General features: G+C 36.9%; 4 protein-coding genes across 11 annotated transcripts in view; 2 read left to right on the forward strand and 2 right to left on the reverse strand.

The window, feature by feature from the left end:
- Positions 1-341: 341 nt before the first annotated feature.
- On the forward strand, positions 342-1,258 carry LOC149941357 (uncharacterized). Its single transcript, XM_090178584.1, has 6 exons — positions 342-518; positions 593-628; positions 690-762; positions 842-878; positions 942-1,004; positions 1,070-1,258. The coding sequence occupies exons 2-6, from the start codon at positions 598-600 to the stop codon at positions 1,190-1,192; spliced, it is 327 nt and encodes a 108-aa protein (XP_090034710.1). The 5' UTR covers positions 342-518; positions 593-597; the 3' UTR covers positions 1,193-1,258.
- Positions 1,259-1,376: 118 nt separating this feature from the next.
- On the forward strand, positions 1,377-5,014 carry LOC149941358 (uncharacterized). 2 transcript variants are annotated; one of them, XM_090177715.1, is made up of 9 exons: positions 1,377-1,451; positions 1,862-3,076; positions 3,145-3,274; positions 3,338-3,519; positions 3,576-3,781; positions 3,850-3,948; positions 4,008-4,127; positions 4,308-4,504; positions 4,568-5,014. In XM_090177715.1, the coding sequence occupies exons 2-9, from the start codon at positions 1,879-1,881 to the stop codon at positions 4,734-4,736; spliced, it is 2,301 nt and encodes a 766-aa protein (XP_090033841.1). In that variant the 5' UTR covers positions 1,377-1,451; positions 1,862-1,878; the 3' UTR covers positions 4,737-5,014. The 2 variants fall into 2 exon arrangements, with proteins under 2 accessions (XP_090033841.1, XP_090033842.1); XM_090177716.1 differs by lacking the exon at positions 1,377-1,451 and adding an exon at positions 1,661-1,755.
- On the reverse strand, positions 4,941-13,069 carry PolE4 (DNA polymerase epsilon subunit 4). 3 transcript variants are annotated; one of them, XM_090177718.1, is made up of 6 exons: positions 13,007-13,069; positions 8,876-8,999; positions 7,968-8,088; positions 5,272-5,493; positions 5,090-5,216; positions 4,941-5,034 (listed from the first exon to the last, which is right to left on the reverse strand). In XM_090177718.1, exons 4-6 carry the CDS (start codon positions 5,488-5,490, stop codon positions 5,018-5,020), a joined length of 363 nt encoding a protein of 120 aa, XP_090033844.1. In that variant the 5' UTR covers positions 5,491-5,493; positions 7,968-8,088; positions 8,876-8,999; positions 13,007-13,069; the 3' UTR covers positions 4,941-5,017. The 3 variants fall into 3 exon arrangements, with proteins under 3 accessions (XP_090033844.1, XP_090033843.1, XP_090033845.1); XM_090177717.1 differs by lacking the exon at positions 7,968-8,088; XM_090177719.1 differs by lacking the exons at positions 7,968-8,088; positions 8,876-8,999 and having other exon boundaries at positions 13,007-13,062.
- Positions 13,070-13,773: 704 nt separating this feature from the next.
- The window catches only part of dnc (phosphodiesterase dunce), a 195,679-nt gene continuing 190,461 nt past the window's right edge, over positions 13,774-18,991 (reverse strand). For all 5 annotated transcript variants that reach the window (XM_090179699.1, XM_090179698.1, XM_090179697.1 and 2 more), the window contains 11 exons: positions 18,825-18,926; positions 18,339-18,507; positions 18,072-18,162; positions 17,694-17,983; positions 17,529-17,627; positions 17,293-17,454; positions 16,918-17,017; positions 16,681-16,835; positions 16,495-16,617; positions 16,244-16,426; positions 13,774-16,179 (listed from right to left, as the gene is read on the reverse strand). In XM_090179699.1, coding sequence (XP_090035825.1) covers positions 15,841-16,179; positions 16,244-16,426; positions 16,495-16,617; positions 16,681-16,835; positions 16,918-17,017; positions 17,293-17,454; positions 17,529-17,627; positions 17,694-17,983; positions 18,072-18,162; positions 18,339-18,507; positions 18,825-18,926 — 1,813 coding nt within the window. In that variant the 3' untranslated portion in view covers positions 13,774-15,840. The remainder of the gene's footprint in view (positions 16,180-16,243; positions 16,427-16,494; positions 16,618-16,680; positions 16,836-16,917; positions 17,018-17,292; positions 17,455-17,528; positions 17,628-17,693; positions 17,984-18,071; positions 18,163-18,338; positions 18,508-18,824; positions 18,927-18,991) is intronic.

The raw sequence follows: 18,991 nt of genomic DNA on the forward strand, positions 1-18,991 counted from the left end.
GCCCTACTTAAACTCATAGAGTTAGAAACTCTATATTTTCTTATAGTGCCATCTAGTATCAATAGTAAGAACATTTTCTTTTATATGTTATGAAAAAATTTATTTCATTTTTAATTTAATTTAGAATGTTTATTTAAAGATGAATTTAATTTAGACAGTTTATTTAAAGCTGAATTTAATTATAACATTAAGTTGTGTCAAGACAGCGACTAATATATTCTCAGTAACCCAGATGGCGATAGCATTCTGGTGGAGTTTACAGGTAAAGCTTCCTTTCTTCAACTTTGTTGGTTTACTCAAAGAATATATTCTTTGGTTTACTCCCTTGATAAGCTATCCTATCGATGAAAAATTTCTTGAAAGCATTTTATGGAATACGCAACCACGCTTACACGGCAATTAATTTTTTCATTGGATAAATAAAATGCTTAAGCCTAAGCTACAAGACTTTACATTCTCCCAGACCAAGGAGTAATATCCAACAATTCTTGTCCATTAGATACTTTCTGCTCAGACTGGTAAAAATTCTGTTTATTTTTATTTAAATAAATCTATTCTAATTATTTTTTAAATTTACATGTTTATACTATAGTAAAAATGGCATTTCAACCACCAAGCTCAAAGCAAGGTATAATATTCAATACAAACTATTAAATTGCAACATCAAAAAATATTTTATCAATTTGCAGAATTACAAAATAGGAAAATCCTCGAAGAATTGCAGACTAAAAAACTTCTTTTAAAACAAGGGACTACTCCAATGTTAGAAAATACAATTTAAATTGAAAATTTATTCATATTTATTTCCTAAAACAAGTCTTTTTTTGTTGTATGTTACCAGAGTCACTGCTTCTACAATTCCTGGTGTAATTCCTTCTGTATGAAAACAAACATTATCCTAATTAATATGGTTTATTTCTAATTGTTTAATTTATTAATAGGCTGTTGTACCGGGAACAGTTGAGTCTCATACACTTTTAGCAAGTCAGAGAACTGCAATACAGGTTGATATTTGAAGTTGTGTTGTAAAACTGTAGTGATTTTACTAATAAAACTACTATTTAAAAAGCACGCTCATGCTAACTCTGTTGGATACTTTATTACTCAAGATTCTTCTTTTGGAAACCTTATTTTACCGGTTTTACCAAGATTAGATGGATTGACAGTTACTCCAACACCTCAAAAAGTTTAGAAACTCTTTGGTGTATTTTTTATTATGAACAATAAATGTAAGAATTTTGGTCAAAAAATAAATTATATTCATTATTGATAACCATATGTTAGTTTATTTTGTACACATTAAAAAAAATTTCCAGCTGAAACTAAAAGCAAACATCCTGATAGGTAAGCTTTCCTACTAACAAAGACTAGTCGATAAAACATTTTGGTGCCATTGGTGGAGATAGTTAAAAAATTGTGTGAGATTTTGTATGCCAAAGTTATTTTGGAATGTAAGTTTTATAGTAATCTAGCTTTACTCCCTTTTATGGATAGGTAAAAAATATATAGTTTCGAGTCTAAACAAAATATTTAATTGTTAATACTTATTAACTAAAGTTAAATAAAAACGTGTTTAGTTTTTGAATTTTCACTTCAACAAAGGCTTAATATATTTTAGCCTTGGTCCTTGGACCTTGTAGTTTACTGTTTACCAGTGACAATTTAAAATTCCAGGGCCCCCCCTTACAACATTCATACTCCAAAGCGTTTTAATTTAATATATTTTCACCGTTTTGATTAGTTATTCCAATTTTAGTGAGCATATTTTAATTAATTGCATTAACACGATGTTATACTTTCAGGTCTTGTAACTTTGTAAGTTGTAAATTCGTTAATGGTGAATCTCTCTCTTTTTTTGTAGAAACATTTGGCCTGAGCATGAGTGAAAATCCCTCTCCATTTGAAACTGCATTTCGAAGTTTACCTGCAGAATATCGCGCATGGTACAACTCCCGGCTTTCATTTTTCGGTCAAAGTGATCTTGAGGAGAATGAGATTTCGTCTACTGTAAATCCTACTAATGCGTGGCCTTCTGAAACTATTACACAACCAGAATCTACCAATAACTTTGCCTTACCAACAATGCCGCCTTTTGGATCTTTGGCATCGTCTAATTCATCTAGACATTTTTTTAGCCAAGAGCCAGTTTATGATGATGGTTCTGTTGAAGCATCCGGGGACCATTGTGAAAACACTAATTTAAATAGTTGGAATTATCTTTACTATTTGCAATTGCTTAATGAAGTTGAACATGAAAGACGTTCCAGTCAGGTTTCCGCAGTAAGTGTTGAAAGTCAAGAAACTGATAATGTAAATGATATAAACTTGAGCAGTGAAAGGCCAACTGAATCTTACTCAGAAAAGCTTAAGAAAGGATTAGGAAATGAAACCAGTTTCCCATTTGAAAAGTCGTCAGTTGGTTTTTCCTCCCAGGTTTTTCAAGCTTCAGAAAATAAAGATGTAAAAGAAGAATTACCGAAACAGAGAAACATGGCGGCCTCTAGATCTTTTCATAAGAAAAATATTAAAAAGAAATCTACTAAAGAGGAGGATTTCGTTATGAGCGAGGAAATCAAGTTAGAAAACAATGGTGCTAACAATATTGCCACTGATTCTGAACGTAACTATTGCGAAGCTTGTAATAAATCCAGCCCTAACGCAGCTCTAAACAATACCCTTCCTCAAAATTCGTGTCCTTCCGGAATCAAGTGCCCCTTGAATGTTAATAATTTACATAAGAAAGCAAAACACGAATTTGAACATGAGGAAAAGACTAAAAAAGAAAAAAGCGATTTGTCCAGAGATGAAACGCTATGGAAAGAGAGAGAAAAGAAAGCGAACCAAAATATTAAGGCTAAGAAGACTAAAGGGAAAAGCCTACTTAATGGTCTACGGAAAGATTCTTTGGATGAGCCTGACTGTGAAATGGAAATAAAAGCCAAAAGGAAAGGGTTTTCTATTAAGGGACGTCAACGCACAGACCGGGGAAAACTACCCAGACATAGTGGAAGCCGAAAAAGACACTCTAACGATACGGAAAAGGAATCTTTCTTAGATCACTTTGTTTCACTGTATTGTATGTATTTTTTAATAATTTTGTTTTGTCATTACAAATAATATGTTAAAAAATTTAAAAATTTGCAGCCTTTTTATGCGCAGCTATAAATCACACGAGTACACAACCTTGGTTTAAGTACACTATGGATGGTGCAGTTTCATTATTTGGCGTTGTGGTTGGATCTTTGTGCGTCTTTGGCATGATAGCCTGGGAAGGGTAAGCTTTGGCCCTGCTGTCTTTTATATTTACTTATTGAATCTACTTTAATTTTTTCCACAGATTTAAAGCGTTTAAATCATTATGCTCATCATACGCTGGGAAGGGTTACGAGTGGCTTAAGCTAAACTCTTTATCCATTGTGCATACCATTTTTTTAAAAACACCTGGCCTAAGTAGCTACGCTTCAAAAGCCGCTATGAAATTAAATGATAATTCTAAATTTGAAAAGTTGCCTAGCAATGGTAAGTTCTCACCATCGTCAATTTTTGAAAAGAAAAAATTATCATCCTAATTTTAGGTAACGAAGCTGTTGAAAGACTTTTAAAGTTAAAGGGCCAAGATCCTTATTTAATTTTGGGAGTGACTCCGGATTGTACGGACGAAGATATAAAGAAAAGATACAAAACTCAAGCAGTTTTGGTTCATCCTGACAAAAACCATTTTCCAGGAGCTGAAGAAGCTTTTAAAATTTTGGCCAGTGCCTTTGAAATATTAGGAAATACGGTAGCTTAATTTTATTTCAAAATTGTAGTTTTTATACAAATGGAATTTCTTGTTTTAATCTTTTTTAGGATAAAAGAGCAGAATTTGACAAAGAAAATAATGTTAAAAGGAAAGGCAATGAAGAGATGGCTTCATTTTTAGAAAGGATACAAAAGAATATTGAAGAAGTAAGGGTAAACTAAATAAATTAAAAGTTTCCAGTGTTAACTTTTATCTTTGTTTTTAGATACAAAGCATTTTGGGTTGCCGCTCATGCGGTAAGAGTCACAAAAGATATAAGACAGAGAAACAAGCTGACAATGCGAGATATTGCGCTTCTTGCAAAACACACCATGCTGCTCGTCTCGTAAGTTTTTAGTGATATCGCGATTTTCCCGATTTTCTCAAAAACAAGACAGATGGCGTTGCTAACCTTGACCTGAATCTCCAATATCGGTTAAATAATCGGTAAAATTGCGAAATCAGCCAACATTAGTTTTATTATTTGAGAAATAGACATTATGCTTAAGAAGATATTTCATTACAGGGTGACTTATGGGCTGAAACAAGCATGTTTGGTTTCAAATGGCATTATTATGCGTATTTGGAAAATGAAATCTACGATGTCACCGAGTGGGTAACCTGTCAAACTGATCTTATGTCAACTGTAGAAGCAAATACTCATACTGTGCCCTGCAGATTAGCCACTCCTAAAAATAAAAATCGAACTTCAGCTCATTCAAGGTTAGTAGAAAGACTTGGCTTCTTCAGTAATCATATTATTTCAACACTTCCATCTCTCTGTAGAATGGAAGACCTTAAGGATCTAGTCAATGATCTTCTTAACAAAAGTAGACAAGGAAATCAGGAAAATGCATTCACAACGACAAGCGGAGGGCCCGAAAAATCCAACGAAGGTAAAAGTGGTAAAGCTCGTAAACAAGGTAGTACGACTGGTGGAAGAAGGAGGAAGTAATTTAATATTATTGGTATATACACCTTTTTGTTATTGACTTCATTTAAAATTACTTTTTTGGAATATTGTTTTTGCCCATGATTTTTCCTTTGGCATGAAACCAAATGAGTGTGACCGTGTGTAATGAATTAGAAAATGGAAACATGTTGAGAGATAGGCACAAAAAAAGTATTTTTATACAAAAGTCAAAAATTTGAGATGAAACTGATAGCAAAATTTTATTTAAAACGAAAGGTTATGTACAATAAAAACGTTTTATATCACAAAATTGACTTGAGATGTTAATCTTCCAATGTACCTACAACAAATTAACTGATAATTACTGTATTACGCAAGATGAGAGATGTTCTTACCTTCCAAAAATACCAAGGCATCAATTTGATCAATTGCCGAGTCTAAATCTTTCTTTTGGAGAGTTTTCTTTTTAGCTTGTTGAGTGAAGGAATAAGCTTCTTGCGTAAGTACCTCAATGAAAAGTTCCTATAAGATAAGTTATTAAGATTTTGCATAATTTCTTAATGTTGGATTTGTTTACGGTAGCTTTTGTTAGAAGAAAAGTAGCTTCCTGACTTGCCATATGAACATCGGGATCTAATTTTATTAAGTTTTTAACTCTAGCTAAAGGAAGCCTGTGTAGTTTATCAGGTTTGTCCGTTTCATGAGTGGGTTCCAAAACGTCATCATCCATAATTACATCTTCAGTTGGTTTTTCGTCTTCCTCGTCATTCACTACTACTATATTTTCCTCTTCCATTTTCTAATAACATAGAATTATTTGTTTTTATGATAAATATTCGAGCATGTCAAAAGATTGCTGGCTTATGCTATAAATAACGTTACTTTCCCGCCAAATAAATTACTTGAGTTGAGAATTTGGCATTCTTGGGAAAGAGTAGCAGAAGACCGATAATTTTTTGGTAAGCCATAGTAAAGTGCCACCTATTGGTGATCCAAATTAATATTAGAAAATAGTAAGGCGCGAAATTTGAACTAGGTATTGGCGACCGAAACGAGTCTAGATGGCGTAACGGCGCTAGCTTCTCCGAGGCCTATGATCTAGCGTCTGCTATAGACATTAAAAAGTCATAATTATGTTTTTTCTTAAATAAACTTATCAAAATATAAGCTAACGATGCAAAATTGTATTAAAATGCGCGTCATTATTTATAAAGTCAAATTTACCAATAACGATGAGGAAAAACTAATAGCGTCTGCTTTAGCCACTACCTATCTAGGCATTAATGGCTAATTATAGGTGGTTTTTTTTCGCTTGTCCGGGGACAAAAAGTGTAAACTTTTTACCCTAAGACGTTTTATTCGCCTGTTCTCGTTTTAAGATTTACCCTGTCCCGAATTTTGTTCGCTTGTTCCGGAGTATTAGGGTTACACTTTTTACTCCTCCTCGAAAGGAGGTATAGAGGGAGTAATCTAGTTTTGTCGTCTGCTTAAATTTCGTTGCACGAAAATATGACGGGAAACTTTTTGTAAATAACCTTTAACCTTTAACTATTCCCTTCCTACTCCAACTCGTTTTTTTCGTCAAGACAGAATTGAAGTAAAATGACGTCATATGGCTACACTTTTTAACCTTCTCAAAAAACCCAGAACAGGCGAAAAAAAACCACCTAATAGGAGGCGTAGTAATAGCAAAGATAATTTAAACTCGTACCCTAGATTCGAAATCACTCTCTCGCGCGTTGCCGAAAGCGTTTACCCACTTCCCGCTGGAACTCAGAAAAAATTCGCTCCATGGTTTGCGCCTTACCGCAACCGATGGAGCCCGATTTTTCTGAGGTCACGTGCCGGAAAAGGGTAAACGCTTCGTAACAAAACCGTCAATGGGAAAGCTCTCAGTATTCGAATCTAGGGTACGAGTTTAAATTATCTTTATTGATAGTTTGCTTTCGTGAATAATAAAATCACGTACATTTAACCAAAAATGTTTCAAAATTGTTAATTTTAGCATTTAATATATCAATGAGCATACGCAACATTCGAAAACTATATATATATACACACTTGTAATGTTTAAACCATAGACAAGCTACTGATGCTTAAACCATGTCCAGGGCCGGATTAACCAATAGGCCGAATAGGCCTGGGCCTAGGGCACCAAGCCTACAAGGGGCACCAAGAGGGTTCGAAAAAAATAAAAGCACAAAACTTTTACTTTTCACAAATTATTTTAGTAAATGCGTCCACCCGTATGAACCAAAAACGTTTGATTTTCACATTCTCTGACGGGCTGCCGTCTAGCCCCTGACGACATACTAAATCTGGCAGCAAAATGAATTTTCCTTCCATTTCTCAATTATAAATTGAGGAAGCGCCTAGCTCGCTTCGCTCGCTATTGAAAGGGGGCACCAAAATTAACTAGGGCCTAGGGCCCCATAAAGTCTTAATCCGGCCCTGACCATGTCGAATGTAAGACGTAGCACGTTTTCTAAAATTAATTGACTGACTGCCATCACTAAGGAACTGCAACGAGGAAAATAATTGAACAAAACTCATTCGGAAAAAAGACTTAGCAGAAATTTAATTTGAAACACTCCGATTAGTTCTTACAATACACATAACTATCTAGTTCCGCGATAAATAACTTATTTATGTGCTTAAAAAAGAGCAAAGGCGATAAGTGAGTCTTCTATTCGAGACAAGGCTTAATGTCGACTAGGAGCCGAATCTAGCTGAGCACGTCGCGAGATAAATCTCCGTTTCTATGATAATCATATCCGGGTGACCATGGTCTACCTTAGATAAGTTTTTTTGGTAATAATACCAGATTTGGTTATGGACTAGTCATCTTTATCATTCGGCAGTAGTGTCGTCTAAATCGCGTCGTATCACAATCATGCAGTTAGAAAGATATTCAACATTGCTTTGAATGTAGGGCTTGTAGGCAAGCTGCAGTGTTCTGTTCGTCTTGTTTTCGGATTTATTTTTTGTTTGTTTCTGTCTTTGCTCTCTCTCCGAGTCCCCGTGTCCCCGTATAGTTTTTTTACCGCCCCCCCCCCCATTTCGCTTTTACTGTTTTGTAAGCCTTAGCTTACTACCGGTCCATGCCCAACGTGGTTGATGATTCACCATAAGGACAGTACAGAAGATAATCGGTATTTTGAGTGTGAGGCGGTTCGCGAGATAAAAAAAAAGGCTCGCTCCAGGGAAGTATTTTGACCACAGCTGTTCGTTACCCCTTTTCGTTTGATAAAATCTAAGGCTGGATCAACTCACTTCCTCATGGCTGGTACAAAGGCGCTACATCATTTGCAGCGAAAACACGTTGTTGAATTGAAGGCGCTTAAGAAATGGAGAGCTTCTTATCACGGCTGTATCAGCATTACAAAGACATCAACTGAATTATAAACGCAATAGTTGATTTTATAAAATAAAAAGTGGTCTTGCCCGAGGGGTAAGACAGTCTCAGATAATCTGTACACCGAGTTCGTTCATTTAGCACTGTTAAAGGTACATATTTTCAAGAGTTCGCGAGTTCCATTTAGTACTGTCAAAGGTACGGCAGTGTACACCGAGTTCGCAGAGTGTCTTACCCCTCGGTCTTGCCCAACTTGTGGAGACTACCCGTGGTGGTTATCACCGATTTTGTTGAAACTCGGGGGTTATCTAGACCTTGTGGTAGTATGAAAATTCGCAAAGGGCTTTAGTTTTCTTATGGCAACCGAAAATGTTTTTGACCTCTCCATTTAAAAAAGCATGGGATTTTCTCGGTTACCCAAATTTTGTTCGAATTTAACCAAAATTAATAAATTTTACCCAAAATCCTTGATAAATTTTACCCAAAATAGGTCAAATTAATCTTTTTGGGTAAGTTTTGAAAATTTAATTTTTTCAAATTTTTTAAGGAAGTAAGTACCCTGAGAAACTGAGAAAATCCCATGCTTTTTTAAAAGGATATTTTTTTTGAGAGATAAAAACATTTTTGATTGCCATGGGAAAACTAAAGCCCATTGCAACCGTTTGGCAATTTTCATACTACCATAAGGTTTACCTCACCCCCGAGTTTCAACAAAATCGGTGATAACCACCACGGGTAGTCTCCTTGTAAAAATATTCTGGAAGCCCTAAAGGCCAATGGAGGACTCTATTCTTTAGCATTCTAGGTTTGGGTGACCAAAGCCAACCTTATTTTCTGTATGACTACGAGACAGGCCCATGTCAATGTTTGAAGCGTCGTAGATACGGAAACTTTGCCAGGTTCTTCCGGGTGATAGTTCTGTATGACACGTGGCCCAATGTGCTCAGTATCTAGTTTTTGATCAAACAAAAATGCATCAATTGTAAAAGAATGCACCACTGTAAAGACCACAGATAAAATAACTTCGTATATAGATAGGAAACTTCAATGGGGCAAACTGACTTTCACCAGATTCGCCTGACATCTAGTGACTGCGCCAGTTGGCTGTGTTCTCAAGAGCGTAGAAAGTATGTAGGAATTAAAGTCGGCGTTTTTGCTAATAAACTTATTTATAAAGGTAAATGCCTTCAAATATACAAGAAATAGCGTGTAAAACAAACTAGAAATCTTTACTGAATGCTATTTCTTTGTGCTTATTTTAAATTGGCTTTCAGTACATGAAAAAAGTACTTTTAATACACCTAGCTCACTTAAGACATTGCAATTGGCATTGCGATATACATTCAGTAAATTTTAGTATCATTTATATAATTTTTTAACGTACCTTAACCTTGGATTAATAACAAAAGCTAAATAATTATAATTCATCATACTTTTTTTATCCTAAGCTCGTATAAGTCATAACTTATGGAAGCCAGAGATTTTGGATTAAAAACATAAGTTTATATTATTAATCCAAGCTGAAGCATTAAAGCAATGTTTATAGCCAAGGCTTACGCTGAGCTAAGAGTAGTACGGACTTCGAGTAGTGCGAACTTCACCAAATAATATTATTCGGGTGCCGCCACCAGATGTCGGACAAAATTCTGGAGTCACCTCTACAACATATAGTTTCCTATCTATATACGAAGTTATTTTATCTATGGACTGGTAAAGACCGCCGAAATACCAAAAGGAAAAATCGGTCATCTCGATACAGAAAAACGAAAATATCCCTATTTCGTAGATCACAGAACTGACCAAGGTTACGAACACTACCCAAGCAACGAAAATTTCAAATCACCGCAACAAAATTTCCTGGAGGAAGATACAGTCCATTCCTGACCCATCGGCGTTTTGGGATTCGATGAGGCGCTCCTTAATTTAATTACGGGTGTATTTATATTTAATTCAAGATAAGATATGTACTCTTTCAAATTTACTGGATGCAGCCATATTTGTCGAGCTCGTAGTGAAAAGATCAACCTTTAACCGTAGGACCCACATTCAGTGACGGATTAAAACCTCTCAGGGCGCCATGCCCAGGCACGTTTTGGTGTTCTCTTTTGGAATTTAAGAAAAGGGCGGGGAGTTCTTGCGGATGATTCTATCCAAATTAATCCTATATTGCCAGCTCTGCTAAAGTTTCGAGAGGCATGGTGCCCCCAGTATCCCTGGTGTCCCAAGCCCGGATTTGGTGGTCTTTTTGACTAATCCGGCCCTGCCCATATTAAGAAAGCTATTGTAGAATATTAATGAAGTGCTTTAGTAGACATCAAAACTGTGCCTTTCTTCAACGAAAATAACATTAGCCGAGCAAAATAGTTTCTCGAAAGAGGCTAGTTTGTTATTTCTTCAGTCGATGGAAACAGTCAGAATCTTATAGAACTAGACCGAACACAATGTTCGCCTTTCTCCCCATATTTTGCACTTCACCTTGAAAAAATAACTTTCAAAGATGTGATCAAAGTAAGTGAATTCTTCCGTAACGTTCTCCAAAACCCTCATTTTAACATATAACAGTTATTACTCATAGAAAGTACGACAAAAAGTTATTATCGAATTTGCACGGTAATTATGACCTCCGATGTCGAGAACTCCATCACTATTTTTACATCTGTCCCTTCTTAGATTTGCTATTTATTGAATGAACATTGTCATTCGTTTGGTAGTACTTGCGGTTTAGTTTAATTTAATTTTTACCAGTATATTTTAGCTAATAGGTTTCAACTGATAAAGTCCTGAGGCATATTTATAAACAAAATAAGCTGATTCTTTTGTAAAGTGCCCAGTTTTCACTATATTGGTATGATCCAAAATAATTTATTGCGGAGACTTAATAGAAAATATTTGTAATATATGTCTGTTTTTATGTTTTAGAATTCAACAAGATGTCAAAACTTATTTTATGAATTCCAAGGTTGCGAGAGATTATTGATTCTAAATGTATGTTTCGTTAATCTGCGGCATTACAGATCTCAGCACAACGAAGTACATTACGAAATGACCTCTGTATCCTATCCGCAGATACATGACGGCAAGCTTAAATGATTCTTGGGCGTAAAGATTCCAGGCTGTTAACAGGCGTCTGATTGATGTGTTGGAGCACCGTCATGCTGGAACCAATAAAGTCTGTAATCGACCAGAAAATGTCGTTCAACTCGTTCGCTACTTCGTTTTGAAGAATGTCTAAGTAGTTCTGTCCATTAAAATGATTTGGAAGTACAAATAGACCAATTTGACGATCCCCAGACAATTATTTGTTACTGTACTAACAAAAGTCATATCGTAGTAACCATTAAGTGCCTTAAAAAGGGTCGCACGGAACTGATGAACGTATAGATTCTTATACGAAGAATATTCGTGGGACATAGGTCATTGATAAAACTAAGTTGTGGCTCAAGGATTTCACCTTCATTCAAGAAAAATAACCTAATCGAGGTATTAAAAATCTGTATACACTCACTACAAAGTTTACAGCTATGTCACTGTTTAAATTTCATTATAAATCGAAGCAGTAACACGTAACAGTCGTAAATGCTTGGTAAAAGTAACTCTAAATCATTTAACGAAACAGGTCGACGTGCTTTATCATGAGCACATTAGGTAACTGAATTTCGTTAAGAGATCGCTCTCGTGGCAAATTATTTGCGTTTTGTGTTCCAACGCGATCTAGTCGCTCGTGGCCACGTTTTTTGGCGTGTTGAATAGTTCTTTTTATAAACTAACGTGGCCTTCTTGTTGAAATGTTGCTCTTACGTCACAGTCTCTTACTTTGACAAGCCTACGAGCGCGCGCTACAGTCGCGAGGAATATAGCTTTTTCTAGAGCGCGTGCAAATCGCTCGTGCGAGGAATACACTAATAAAGCTGGGTCTTGTGACGTAAGAGCAACATTTTAACAAGTTGGGCAAGACCACTTTTTATTTTATAAAATCAACTATTCAAGATTCAGTTCGGGAATAAATCGTACGAATTTTAAAAACCTGTTGCATTAGTCCAATGGAATACGCTATAAAAATACTCGCATAGCTTGTTTTTCCCTTACGTAGCGTACCTTGGATTCTTAAAAGAGAACTTAACACTTTCAAGCTTTTCTACCCCTTTGCAGCTGCTTTTATTTTTTTATAATTTCGAAATTTCATTGCAAATTTGGGTCGATTGTTTAAACGAAATTTTAAAGAAGCAGCAGCAATAAAAATTGCAGAAAAAATAAATCTAGATAAGGGAAAAGTATGTGCAGTAACATAGGCGGGTCTAAAATTAAATGTCCCATAAGAACAAATGTAGATAAGATAAAAGTAAACCAAGGTAAATTTAACGTTAGAAATTAGTTTGTAATAAAGCATATTTCTAGATCTCGGGGAAACGGATAAATTAACCGCCAAAATTTCAATTAATCATAACAAATTCGATTAACTGTTTATTTATGGATAATATTCGCGACTATTATACGATTTTATACGCAACAAATAAGTTTTTATTCGGAGAATTTTCGGATATGGATGTAAAATAAATTAAGGGATTTTTTCTTATCCGAACGCTGAGCCCTACATATTTCTGACCGTTTGCTTAAAAGGGGGAACATATTTTAAATAAAAATATAAAATGTTTTACTACCTTGAAGTTGCGTTATAAATTTATTACTATTTTATTTATAGTTTTAACCATGGTAAAATATTTTAACTCGTACAATTATAATTATTTAGATTTTATTTCGGCGCAATAACGAACTGTAAGACCCCAAATATTTTCCTATCGCGTTTTTCAATAACAACTATAGCAGAATTGATGCGAATGACCCTTGGACTAGAGAGAGAGAAGTACTAAAGACCAATAATTTGTATGTAACTGAGAATTATTAGCAAAATTAATTGGTACTTCGGCAGATAGGTCTGCCTGGCGAATATAAAACTTACGATTAACTTGAGATTCCGCCAGCGATGCGGGCGTGTAGGACCGGTTAATCCACCCTCGAAAACGTGAACGCCGGAACTTGTAGCGCGGGTTGTAGATTGTACACAATAAAGCTACGTCTACACACCAACAAGAGGCCCCTACACTTTTCGAAGGTCGCTTTATTTTGAGCCTAGTAGCTTCGCTTGGCCAATAATAATTTATCCCTTGATTGTTTTAAATCAAATCTGGGGTTTACACTTAAAATATTAGCTATTCGGAAGATATAATTTCAATTATTCAACAATGGTCACGCGGTATATGTTAACAATAGCATTTTACGGTATAGCCTCATTGCTTTATATTATTTATAAAAGTAACATTTCTTCAATCGGAAATGTTTTGAAAAATTATCTATTGCGGTAAGCTCTACCGAGGGGGGCGGACATTTGCAATTTGGGCGACGGGATTTTGGATATTTTAACCAAATCCAGGTTTTCCATATAAAGTCTATGGGAAGGAAATTCTTAGATTTTGGATTTCTGGATTTTTACAAAACCTTTCTAACGGGATTTTGGCCAATGTCCGACCTCTCGAGTTTTACCATAGATTAAAAAGTATAAAGAAAACCAAAGTGGACCATTTTAATAGACCAGGGGTCTAATTGAATCAACATTTAATTTTCAACAACCATCTCTGACTAGACTTTTTTTATAGAGATCTACTGTGTACATAATTGATTTCACACAACCATGGGTCACATTCAAGCAATATTTGTTAGTTACTCTAGTTTTTAGTATTTCGACTACTCCTAATGATATTTTCGATACCAGATTTTAAAAAATAATCGATGGGATTTTCCAAATAACTCTTAACTGAAAAAATAACACCTTTTCTTCCCATATTTTATTTTTTCATCGTAGATTTAATCGGTACTTTTTATAATATTTGTCAGATCTAACAAATATTTTTCGTTTCTGAGCCCTTAGTTCCAACTACGTGTACACGGTAATAGGCAATCTTACATTTTGTTTTTCAAATAACTATTACCTAAATTGTGGCCATTTTTGCGTTATTTTTATCACATGACGTATTTTGTCATATATGGTTCATCATAAGTAAAATTCATTCACTTATGATAATATATAAGAAAACTCGTAAATATTGTCTTTACGAATTTAAACATTATGTACAAGGGGTTCTTTTAGGGCGCAAACCTCTTTTGGTTGTACAAGCAGCGAGTTTATAGTTTTAAATAGATTTTTTGTTTGGCCTTTGGCAATTACACTTAGCTTATTTTCCACATACTCGATAAATTTACAAAATAATGAATGTCTTCTGACATTTTATATAGATCTTTATGTCAAAGGTATTTTAGTCCTACTACGGTTAATTTTCTGAATTTTTCACAATCCAATTATTTTTCCCTTTAATTTAAGGTTTTTAACACGATTTAGTAGCGAAATTCTAGTTAGCTCAGCCAGGCCCATTAAGGTGTCGTATAATTATGAATTTTGCCATTTAAACTTTTTCGTTATTATCTATAGACATTTTTCTTTATGTTAATGGAAGGACATTGTACATTTACGAAGGAATTAAACGCGTCAAAATATAGACCTCTTTTTAATTTTTTTCCCCAAAACATTTCGTTGTGCAACTAGGCCTACTTGTGCGAGAAGCTGATTTTACCAGAACCAGCTTTTTTTAAAAACAGTTGCTTCTTTGAACTAATTAGGTTCATTTTGAAAACTAAATGACAACCAATCGGGTTAACAAATAACCAACTCTATAAAAATGTCGCATTTGCATCTATATTAGACCTTTTTTTTGTTAAAAGAATTATTTCTAGCACCCATCTTTGTTGAAACTGATTTAACGAGATCACATTTTAATATTATTATTATTACTTTTGGAAAAACAAAATATAACGCGAGTTTTCACCATGTATGGTTTTATTTAGCGGATTCTTTTTGTTGCATTAATACTCTAGACACATTCGTCGTCTTTTTATCATATTTGTTTTATAAAGAGGGGGGAAAAGAAAAATGCCAACGACACTCGATTGTCTTAAAGCCAGTCAAGGCGGAAAATAAAAATTAAATAAACAAAGCCACGATAATTTCAATGTAAAACACGTGCATGCATAGAGTAATTAATAACATTGTTAAAGATAGAGCACAAGTAGTTTTCTCACCATTTTTAAGATATCTATTTTATAGCATTATTATGAAATAATTTTTTTCATTACGTATTTCATTTTTTTTAAATTATTTTCTACGTATATTTATTATTTTGTGCCTGCTTTTATAGCCTTTCTCGTTATATTTAGTCTATCTAACCACCGCTTGATTCATATTAGTTTTCGGTATTGCCTTTTTTGATGATAATACAAATCGAGGTAGTTCCACTTCGTAATATATTACGATGGACACAAATATTTGATTTTTTTTTTAAATTTATTCTCTTGGGCTGATTATTTTCGTGTTTCGTGGAAAAAGCTCAACCACTGACATTTTCAGCCCATTGGTTTTTGGAGAGAAAAATTCGCAGTCTTTCGTACGAACATCACATTGGCTGACGGTAGAAGGCAGCACCATTCTTATCATTGTTAATCATCCCGTAATTCGCTTTTAGGGGGAGGGGCTGCGTGATATATATTAAGGTCCTTTTTAGTGGTAATGAATAATAAATTAATCCGGGCGATGAGTGTTTTATATATCTCTCTTTTCTTATATATTCAGCCATCTTTTTTTGGCTTTTGAACGTTGCTGTATTTTCCAGTGACGGAAGATCTCCGGGTTCCTTTTTTTCTTCATATGTCTCGAAGAAAAATTGACCTTTTCGTGGTTTGGTAAACTCAGTTTTCCCCCGTTTCGGTGTCTTCGTCGTCTTCCGGTTCTTCAATGGTGATTTGGAACTTGATTTTCTCAGCAGCTGCCGCCAGTCTCTGAGACTGAGCGGAACCATCCTCCGAATCGTCCCCCTCTCGAAGGGACGAGTCATCCTCTTCCTCCTCTTGAAACTCCGAAGGCGCTTCCAACAACTCTTGACTCCTACTCGTGGGACTCATAGGAATCATGTTCTGGTACCAGTCCCTGTTTTCCTCTAACGTGTCCAGAATCTCTTGGGCGTCAGGATGCACCAAGTCCGCCCACGTCTCCCACAGTGGATGGATAATGTAGTCGATGAAACCCACCTACGAACAGACCGAGCGTTAATAATCCACGTTCGTCTCGGAAGTCGAATGTTCTACAAATTACCTGTGACTTTTCTACCGTTGCCGAATGCCTATCGCACATGGGACTGATATCTAAGCCTAGTTCTCGTTCCTTGTCACCTTGTTGGAAGAATTCCTCCATGATATTGTCAACCCAGCGCCTGTATAAGTCCAAAGGTTTTGTCGGATTGCTCAGATCGGCGCAGTGAATCATGTTTTGAAGCACCTATTTTAGAATTAAATAATATCCCTTAATATTCAGTTTCTTCGGAAATTGATCCGCGGACATCGTACCTGAATACGTTCCGTGTAATTGTCCAATAGGACCACGCCGGAACCAGCTACCTTTTTAGTTTCCACCATCGTTTTCAAGTCGGCCAACAACGTCATATGTTTCGACATGTCCGTCGCTAGAACCTAAAGTGTCTTACTCGTATTAGTAACGAGGTTTTCAAATTTTTGACGCGTTTTCGAACTAACCATATCTATTGCCATTTTCCTGAGGGTGAGCGTTTGTTTCTTGTTGAGACTGGCCAGAATGTTGCAGTTTTCGTCTTGCAACAGTTTGAACGCGACGGCCAACGAATGATTTTCCAGAACGGATTCGTCGTTGTACATGACGGCTAGCTCCGAACCTAAGGAAAAGGAAAGCGAAATGGTCCTTACGCCGGTCTCGAATTAGGTCCGAGTCAGTGGAATCGCTGGCGCCGTACTTACTGGAGTTGATGAGATATTGATTCGTTACTCCCGGATGATCTACGTCGTGGATGGCTGCCGCGAAAAGCGTCGTAAAGATTTCCAGATCCGTAAAGACTCCCTGTCCACGCGATTTCGAGAAATAAAAAATAAATAAATGAATGAGCTTGTATACGCCCAACAACACTACTCTCGACCTCAATTTCAAAACGAATCTAAGCCTTAATAATGAACAAGCGGGGAATGTTTTTCGGAATTCAGCGTCGCGGCGCGATATAAAGGGGAGGAAATCTTAATTACGACCTCCAAAAATTCCGGACAAGCGCTAGCAAGAACGGCGATGTTGGAATGACCAACAGCGTATAGTCATACGAGATAAAAGAAGGGATGGCTTACGTCTAAAGCGGGCGACAGTAGAAGAACGTGAACGGATTGAGATACGTCGGCGGCGTGCGTGCTGTTGTGGTACGGAACTTTTAAGTAATGATCCTCCAGGGTCAAAAGGAAGTTAAGAAACGTTTTGGAAGGGATCTTGAACGTTTTGAGTAGATCCCGTTCCTGTACGAGAAACGCAAAAAAATTGTTAGAAGCCGTAACTGTACGTCGTCGCGCTTATATAGTTTCGTACTCACTCTGAATATAGAATACAAGACGGCGGTCAGCGGTCTGTTGTTGGACAAGTCGCCGATTTTGAAGATGTCAACTCCCCAGTGGTCAACTTCCTCCAACATCTGTCGATTGAAGAATCCCCGTCGTTAGTTTAAATCGCGGCTTCTCGAGGGAATGAGCGAGCTTACCGTTCCCAGGTCGCCTTCGAAGGCCGTCTCGACTCCGAATTTGGGAAGCTGCGACAAACTGTTCGTGTGACACAGCGGTTTCTTGACGCCCGTGATTTGGGACATTGTTGAACCGGGACGATTTCTGGGCGACGTTCGACCCGTTATTGAGGAGAGTTTCGACGCCAGGACGCCCATCGTGCCGGTCGAGTTGGATCCGGCGCCGGCCGAAGTCACGGCGCTGAGTGCGTTGGCTTCTCTCATGACTTCGTCGGGTCGTAGGTTCATCAAATCCACATCCTGCTGATTGTCTGTATACACACACCGACGAACGAACGAACGAGTTTGAATAATCGATAACGTTAATCGCAATTACGGTAAATACGAAAATCGACTGACCGAGAAAAGTGCTGCAGATGTACTCGGATATTTGACTGCCAGATTTGGACTCTGAGAAATGGCTGAGTTCCTTATTGAGCATTCTTTTGAACTATTTTAAATCAAAAATAAAGGCACGCTCATTATCGTCGAAGCGGAAAGATATTCATTAATGACGACGAAGGGGAAAACGGTGATCCGGACGGAAAAAGAGCCTCGACTATCACGATTGAATCTGGTGATTCTAAAAGGGGGGAAGGGTGCCGCGGAGAGGAGGAAATTGCCGACCTTGCTGGAGGCCATGTCGCCGACGGACCGATGCGATTGAATAGTTTCCAGCTGATCCAGACACCAATCCAACTCCTCCAGCGTGTCCAACGCCAATTTCGTGTACGCATCGTCCGAGATGGGCTTGACGCTCGCCTGGTTGCCGCTATTACTGGACGACCTTCTGGACCTGAGAAAAACGCCGCGAAACGTATCGTCAAACAACGCGTCCTTGAATTCGCTAAATAACGGCGAGCCTCAACGCTAGTTAAAGAGGCACCTCCGCGAAATTACCCTCGCTCGCTCGCTCTCTGTCGGGGCGGAATCGGGGAGGGGGGCTGTCATCAAGGTTGAAAAGCCCGGAGGCATTTCGGGATCAGTTTTGTATATCTCTCTCTCAGTCGGAAAAGCAAAACGCGGTAAATCGCGATAAAGAGAGCGAGGGAACGTTGATAAGAACGCGGCTCTTTAAAAAAAAATCTGAGAATGAAATCAAGTCGTACTTACTTGGCGGGCTGCACGTGAGTTAGGTAGATGTAATTGTTGCGTACGTTTCTCAAGCTCGCCAGCACTTGGGCGAAGGGAGTCACTATCAGATCTTCGCCGTGGCTGCTCGCACACACGCCGGAAATTAAAGGGAAGAAAGAGAGAAAAAAATAACGCATTAGCTCGGT

Source organism: Leiobunum rupestre, chromosome 6 (assembly GCF_980474605.1).
Source record: "Leiobunum rupestre chromosome 6, qqLeiRupe1.1.hap1, whole genome shotgun sequence".
Classification (NCBI taxonomy): domain Eukaryota; kingdom Metazoa; phylum Arthropoda; class Arachnida; order Opiliones; family Sclerosomatidae; genus Leiobunum; species Leiobunum rupestre.

What these genes read in the sequence shown, in the direction of transcription:
- PolE4 (XM_090177717.1), bottom strand. Translation starts at nt 8,908, where the DNA reads ATGGGCCTGTCTCGTAGTCATACAGAAAATAAG. An exon ending in GTAGTCATACAGAAAATAAG is followed by an intron (nt 5,494 to 8,875) that starts GTTGGCTTTGGT and finishes CTATGTTATTAG; the next exon opens with AAAATGGAAGAGGAAAATAT. An exon ending in TTCTTCTAACAAAAGCTACC is followed by an intron (nt 5,217 to 5,271) that starts GTAAACAAATCC and finishes CTTATCTTATAG; the next exon opens with GAACTTTTCATTGAGGTACT.
- LOC149941358 (XM_090177715.1), top strand. Translation starts at nt 1,879, where the DNA reads ATGAGTGAAAATCCCTCTCCATTTGAAACTGCATTTCGAAGTTTACCT. An exon ending in TTGAAATATTAGGAAATACG is followed by an intron (nt 3,782 to 3,849) that starts GTAGCTTAATTT and finishes AATCTTTTTTAG; the next exon opens with GATAAAAGAGCAGAATTTGA. An exon ending in CGAACTTCAGCTCATTCAAG is followed by an intron (nt 4,505 to 4,567) that starts GTTAGTAGAAAG and finishes ATCTCTCTGTAG; the next exon opens with AATGGAAGACCTTAAGGATC.
- LOC149941357 (XM_090178584.1), top strand. Translation starts at nt 598, where the DNA reads ATGGCATTTCAACCACCAAGCTCAAAGCAAG. An exon ending in TTCCTGGTGTAATTCCTTCT is followed by an intron (nt 879 to 941) that starts GTATGAAAACAA and finishes ATTTATTAATAG; the next exon opens with GCTGTTGTACCGGGAACAGT. An exon ending in GTCAGAGAACTGCAATACAG is followed by an intron (nt 1,005 to 1,069) that starts GTTGATATTTGA and finishes CTATTTAAAAAG; the next exon opens with CACGCTCATGCTAACTCTGT.